The 6,000-nt window shown below is 44.4% G+C and overlaps 1 protein-coding gene across 4 annotated transcripts in view; it reads left to right on the forward strand.

Annotated features, from left to right (window-relative positions):
- Positions 1–5,534, forward strand: part of Fermt2 (FERM domain containing kindlin 2) — an 83,127-nt gene extending 77,593 nt beyond the window's left edge. For 2 of the 4 annotated variants that reach the window (XM_052733446.1, XM_052733448.1), the window contains 4 exons: positions 1,487–1,507; positions 2,196–2,320; positions 2,586–2,727; positions 4,274–5,534. In XM_052733446.1, the coding sequence (XP_052589406.1) occupies positions 1,487–1,507; positions 2,196–2,320; positions 2,586–2,727; positions 4,274–4,447 (462 nt within the window). In that variant the 3' untranslated portion in view covers positions 4,448–5,534. The remainder of the gene's footprint in view (positions 1–1,486; positions 1,508–2,195; positions 2,321–2,585; positions 2,728–4,273) is intronic. The other 2 variants (XM_052733447.1, XM_052733449.1) reach the window with 1 other exon arrangement.
- Positions 5,535–6,000: the final 466 nt, after the last annotated feature.

The following is a 6,000-nucleotide window of genomic DNA, read 5'->3' on the forward strand; positions in this document are numbered from 1 at the left end:
TCTAAACAGCACGCCATAAAAGGACAGGCTTCAGATTGGATGAGGGAGCAGAGAAGACCTCTAAAATAAACAAATCATTTTTATCGACTTTTGTTTTTATCTTTAAGGGATCACTTTGAAACATTAAAATCCAAATTAAACAGAACATTACCTTCCTTAAATTTAAGCATAGCTTTATTAAATGAAACTGAAACAGTTTCGCTTTCCACAGAGATGTTCAGAGCTTTAGTCAGGAATGGACTGTCTCTGCGGTTCAGAGGCTGTGTCAGCGACAGGGACATTGTTTATCCTTGGCTGTGGGAGTGAGTGATAAGGAATGGCGGAAGTGCCACCCAGGAGCCTTGTGGAATGCAGTTAAGTCAGGAAGGCAAGGAAGGAGCCACTGGCTTGCTTCTTACTCACTGACGAGCTGGGTGCCAAGAGGCTAGTTTCTGTAGATGATTTCTTCAAATGATTTCAGACCTTGGCTGTTTTATTAATGCCAGGTGTCCAGAGGTGATCGTTTTTTGTCTTGAGTTGTAGACAAAAATGTGACCTCAAATCCTCCGTTCTGTGTCCAGTGTCAGGAAGGCAGTGTGTGGCTGTGGTTAAAGACCTTTCCGGAGCTATGGTCTCACTGAGTCAAACACACAGATCTTTTCAACTCCTTCTCTAAGTAGGCCCTCAGCCTCGTCCCCTGAAGGTCCGACCCTACCCTACCAAGTGCTCACAGGCACGAGACCCTGCCACGGCACAGGACTCATCAGCATAGCCTTGACACTTAATCTGCTTTTCTTCCCCAAATTATGCATATTTTAGCTGAACTTTCCAGGATTCTTTTGAGTATGAGGTTTTAACTGTAAATAGAATAGTTATCCTGTCGTCCCAAACTGGAAAGACATACTACATGTGTGGCCACGGCACCCAGCGCCCTGTTTGCCAAACTTTTATTTCTCCTTCCAGGACAAAGGATGCAAAAAGCAGATGGTAATTGAGGGGCTGCTGTCTTTCGGTGCAAATTAAGGAATAGTGAGGCCGCGTGTTCATGTGCACCCTTAGCGCCCTGCTGAGGAGTGGTGCATGCATTGTGCCGTCTGACTAAATCTGAGAAAGCTATCATGGCCTTTGAGTAGTGATTTTTATTTTGCTACTAAAATAATTAGCTTTGCCCTCACCGTCAGAACCGGCACATGAGGGGAGAAAGAGATTTGCCCCTTCTCGCTTTCTTCTGCGAGCCTCCACCTTTAATCTTACGTGTACAGTGTGGCACGTCTCTGTTCTGTGTGGCCAGTACCGCTGCCGCCTCCATGTCCTCATCCTCATTCCTTCGTTGGCTTGGTGTCCACCCGAGTGCTCTTCCTCTGCATGGTTTTCCGCTGAAGTTTTGGGTTGCAGGTACCACAGGCTTTTCTTTGCTTCATTGCTGTTTTCCTGATCTCCTCTTGTTTTTTTTTTTTTTTTTCTTTCTTTCTGCTCCCTTTTTCTTTCCTCGCATTGCCATCTGCAGCCAGGCTATGTAAGAGATTTGGTAAGTTCTCCACATTACAAAGAGAGAAATTCAAAAGTGTAGGGCTCCTACCCAACCCCTTACCCCCGCCACGGACAATTCACCCTAGAGTGAGTGTAGGTAAATGATTTCCGTTCTGTTTGATTGCCATGGAAACGTGGCAGACACTCACTATTTCTCCGTGTTCAGGTCTCGAGACTGAGCCCTAGCATATTGTTTCTGAACTTCAGCCAGTATCTGTATATGGATTTGAATGTATTATCTTGTCATTGCTCACCCGTGTCTGCTCACTTGGAACATTTCTCAGCCCTGGCAGTCATACACTAGACTCCTAATAATGCTTCTTGTGTGATACATAAAAACTGAAATTAACAATGTTACTTTCTTGAAATTCCCAAATAAAGCTTTAGATAATTTTTAATTAAAATTCAATATGATTTTATGGGGCACATAATTAAATTTTTATCTTGTTAAAATCTTGGTCCAAGCTGGGCAGCGGTGGCACAGGCCTTTAATCCCAGTACTCAGGAGGCAGAGCCAGGTGGATCTCTGTGAGTTCGAGGCCAGCCTGGCCTACAGAGTGAGATCCAGGACAGGCACCACAAATACACAGGGAAACCTTGTCTCGAAGGAAAAAAAAAAAAGAAAGAAAAATCTCGGTCCAATCACAAAAGATATAATTATCTAATTAATACTTAATCATGTTTAGATAACAGCAAGAATCTTGGAGGCCCATCAGAATGTAGCCCAGATGAGTCTGATTGAAGCCAAGATGAGATTCATTCAAGCGTGGCAGTCTCTGCCTGAGTTCGGCATCACACACTTCATCGCAAGGTCAGTGTGCCGCCGTGATCTGCGGATGTTGTCTACCTCATGTACTTAGAGCTTAAACTCTGAAAGGAAAACTGCTTAGACACACTAACCTCTTTCTTCTACACCAAAACTTAAAAAAGTGGTATTTCCTAGGCTTTCCATTTTCTCATTAACAGCTCACAATATTGCATATTTATCTTTACTTACAGTAGGTGAGTTTTGAGGGTTGGAGAAAATCCACCCCCCACCCCCACCCCCTCTGAGGAGTTTTTCTTCAATATTACAGATTTCAAGGCGGCAAGAGAGAGGAACTTATTGGGATTGCATACAACAGGTTGATTCGGATGGACGCCAGCACGGGAGACGCCATCAAAACATGGCGGTTCAGCAACATGAAGCAGTGGAATGTCAACTGGGAGATCAAAATGGTAAGCCAGTGCCCGCGTTAGAACAGCTGAGGTGTTCCGTGGGTCTGGATTTGGTCCGCAGCACTCAAGAAGAACAAAGAGGGAGAGCCTTGTAAATTCTGGAGATTGGGTTATGTGAGGTGATTTGGCTCTGGTATCTGATACCCCCATTAACTACTAGGGCCGATTTGGCTTGTCTGGCTAGTGAGTTCTGGTGTCCCCCTTCACCTCTCATACTTCTTGGTGGGAGAAGACAGCCTTCCTTCTGCCAAGGGTATACGAGCAGCTGTGCTCCCATGCTAGAACCTTCAAACAAGCTTTCAAAGGCCACCATTGGGTAGGTAGCCAAGCTTCCAAGACTCCAGCCTCGTCCAAATGAGGCCCTGCACAGGGCATCTCCATTTGTTCACAAATGAGTAGGAGTGGAGAGATGCTGGCTCAGCAGCTGAAAGCACATGCTGTTCTCCCAAAGGACCTGGGTTCAAGTCCCAGCACCCATATGGAGGTTCACAACCACCTATGACTCCAGTTCCAGGAGATCTGATGCCCTCATCTGACCTCACAGATACATATGCAGACAAAACACCTGTGCACATAAAACTTAAAAAAAACAAAATAGAGCCTGGGGATAGCTAGCTCAGGTAGAGGGAGAGTGCTTGCCTGGCATTCCTGAAGCCCTGGGTGTGGAGCACACCTGTCATCTGGACACTTGGAAGAAGCAGAGGTGCAAGGTCATCTCCAGCTACATGGCAAGTTAGAGGCCAGTCTGGGCTATGGGAGACTGCCTAATAATATGAATTGTAAAAGAAAGAATCTTTAGGATTAAAGTATAGACCATATGGTTGTTACTCATTTTTCACTTAAACTTACCTACTTCATAATCTATCTGTAATAGCTAATCTTTCTTCTCATAGTAGCAGTGAGAGTTTGTGTCCTATGCCTCTTTGGGCCAGGCATGACACTAGATGTTTGCATTTAGACTCCTCTCGAGCCTCGTCACAGCCTTCTAAAGCAGGTTGCCTATACTTCAGTCCCGTTTAGGAGCCTAAGGTGTGGTTATTGTCCACTTAGTGACTGGCTCAGCATTCAAACGGTTGTTTCTGGTCTCTGAGACCTGGTGCATGCACCACTCTAGCCACTACGGTGCCCTTTTCCCTTGTGACATGGACATCGTATGAACAGTCTTACTGTTTAGCTTGGCACATTGGATATGTTGTATCAGTTGCTATCAGAAAAACCCATCTTTCTGAAATATTTCAACATGATACCTAAAGGTTAAATACTGGAGCAAATGTTAAATAAAACACAGGAAGTAGATTTTCTCCCAGGACCTGAAGAGAGAGATGTTCTCATTAATTGCATTACCAGAGACCACTTGGGAACTTGATGGCTTAAATCCCTTGAGACTGAACTAAAGGAATGGGGGAGGGGATGATACGCCTTTTTTATTGTTTTGGCGCACAGACACCATTGCTGTTCCTGTATAACAATCCGGGGAGTGGCAGCCTACGAAGTGAACTTCCAGAAGCTCCCTGGGGATACTGACGACTCTGTCTCTCTGTTGCAGGTCACTGTGGAGTTTGCAGATGAGGTCCGGTTGTCCTTCATTTGTACTGAAGTAGACTGCAAGGTGGTCCATGAATTCATTGGTGGTTACATATTTCTCTCGACTCGTGCGAAAGACCAAAATGAGAGTTTAGATGAGGAGATGTTCTACAAACTCACCAGCGGTTGGGTGTGAATAGGAAAAGGGTGTAATGAAACTCCACGGCCATAACACTATTTAACTTTAAAGCTGTTGTTTCTTATATGCTGCTTAATAAAGTAAGCTTGAAATGTACCATTTTATCATGAAAACTCTTTGCCTTATCAGACCGGTTAATGTGTGCACTAACAAGCACGGTTATTAATCTGCTACCGTGATGCAATATGTGCTCTGTGGAACACCGAATGTTCGTTCCTCAGGGCCACGGATTGAAATCTGAAGTAGTGGGCGAGTCAGGAATCAGCTGTCGCTGATTGACACTAGCCAAACTAAGAAACAAGCCATCTACTACCAAGTTACCCAGGGCATAACCTATATGAGTCTATTTATCATGTGTAATGCACGTGTTTAATGTATGTTTAATTTGATGCCCTCTTTGAAATACCCACTTCTGGTAGCCAGTTAGCTCCCTCTCCTAATGTAAAATCAGGTCTGCAGTAGATGCCTGGTATTCAGTGACGTCATTGACCTTGAAGGAAACGCTGTTGATCTGTTGTGCCTGGCTGGGTTTGTCCTTGAATAAGCATGTTGTACATTGTTTCATGTTTATTTTTACACCATACTGTATTACAACACTCTTAGTATTCACCAGCATATTCACTATCTGCCTAAAATATGCAACCTTTGTGTTACAATATGAAGTAAAGTTCTATGAAGTATGCATTTTGTGTAACTAATGTACAAACACAAATTTTATAAAATTGTACAGTTTTTTTAAAAACTATTCACGACTAGGAAATGGCTTAAATGTAGCATCCTTGCATTAATTAAATGCTTTTAAAGTGTATAATTAATATGCAGTTTCGGTATCTGCTAAATTAAGAATGCCTTCGTGATGGTCATGACTTGCCACGATGTCCTTAACTCTAATGCCTGGACTGGCTGTGTCCGGTCTGCCGCGCAACCTGTTACAATCTGTATTGGTGCTAGTTAGGAAACTCCTAGCTCACGAGCCCAGAGGGCGCCAGGGAGGGATGGACTTAACAGTGTTGTCCAATAATCCATGATTTAAAGACCGTATAAATGCATTTTATTTTAAATAAAAGCAAAACCTTTTATTTAACGTTTTCTCTCTGTACTTCTGATCTCTCAACACCACGCACATCTTGTGTTGTTAGAACGGCCCCTGGTGCTAGGCCGTGACCCAGATGCGGAGCTTCTGTTCTCTGAGGTACAGTCTTCTTGTTGTCCTTCAGTTAGACTCCAGACTTTGACTTGCGTGCCTTCCCGGAGCCCTGTCCTCCCGCTGCTTTCTCCTTAGGCAGCCTTACAGCTTTCTCCTCGTTGTCCGTGCTGGTGAGGCTGCGATATCCCCGTCCTGACTCCTTCCCCTCACCCCCCACCCCCCACCCATGCACCTTGGTAGGCCTATTTCAGAATACAAGAGCCCTTTCCCATTTTTAAAAATAAGATAATCCGTATGTAGTCACTTACTAAAAGCCTTCAAATAGACTTAGTTGAGGCCGCACTGGAGTCCTTCCTCACGTCACTGCTCACACAGAGAGCACCTGCGCCCACTGCCCTGCCTG

Source organism: Peromyscus californicus, unplaced genomic scaffold (genome assembly GCF_007827085.1).
Source record: "Peromyscus californicus insignis strain IS unplaced genomic scaffold, ASM782708v3 Scaffold_12__1_contigs__length_115047231, whole genome shotgun sequence".
NCBI lineage: Eukaryota > Metazoa > Chordata > Mammalia > Rodentia > Cricetidae > Peromyscus > Peromyscus californicus.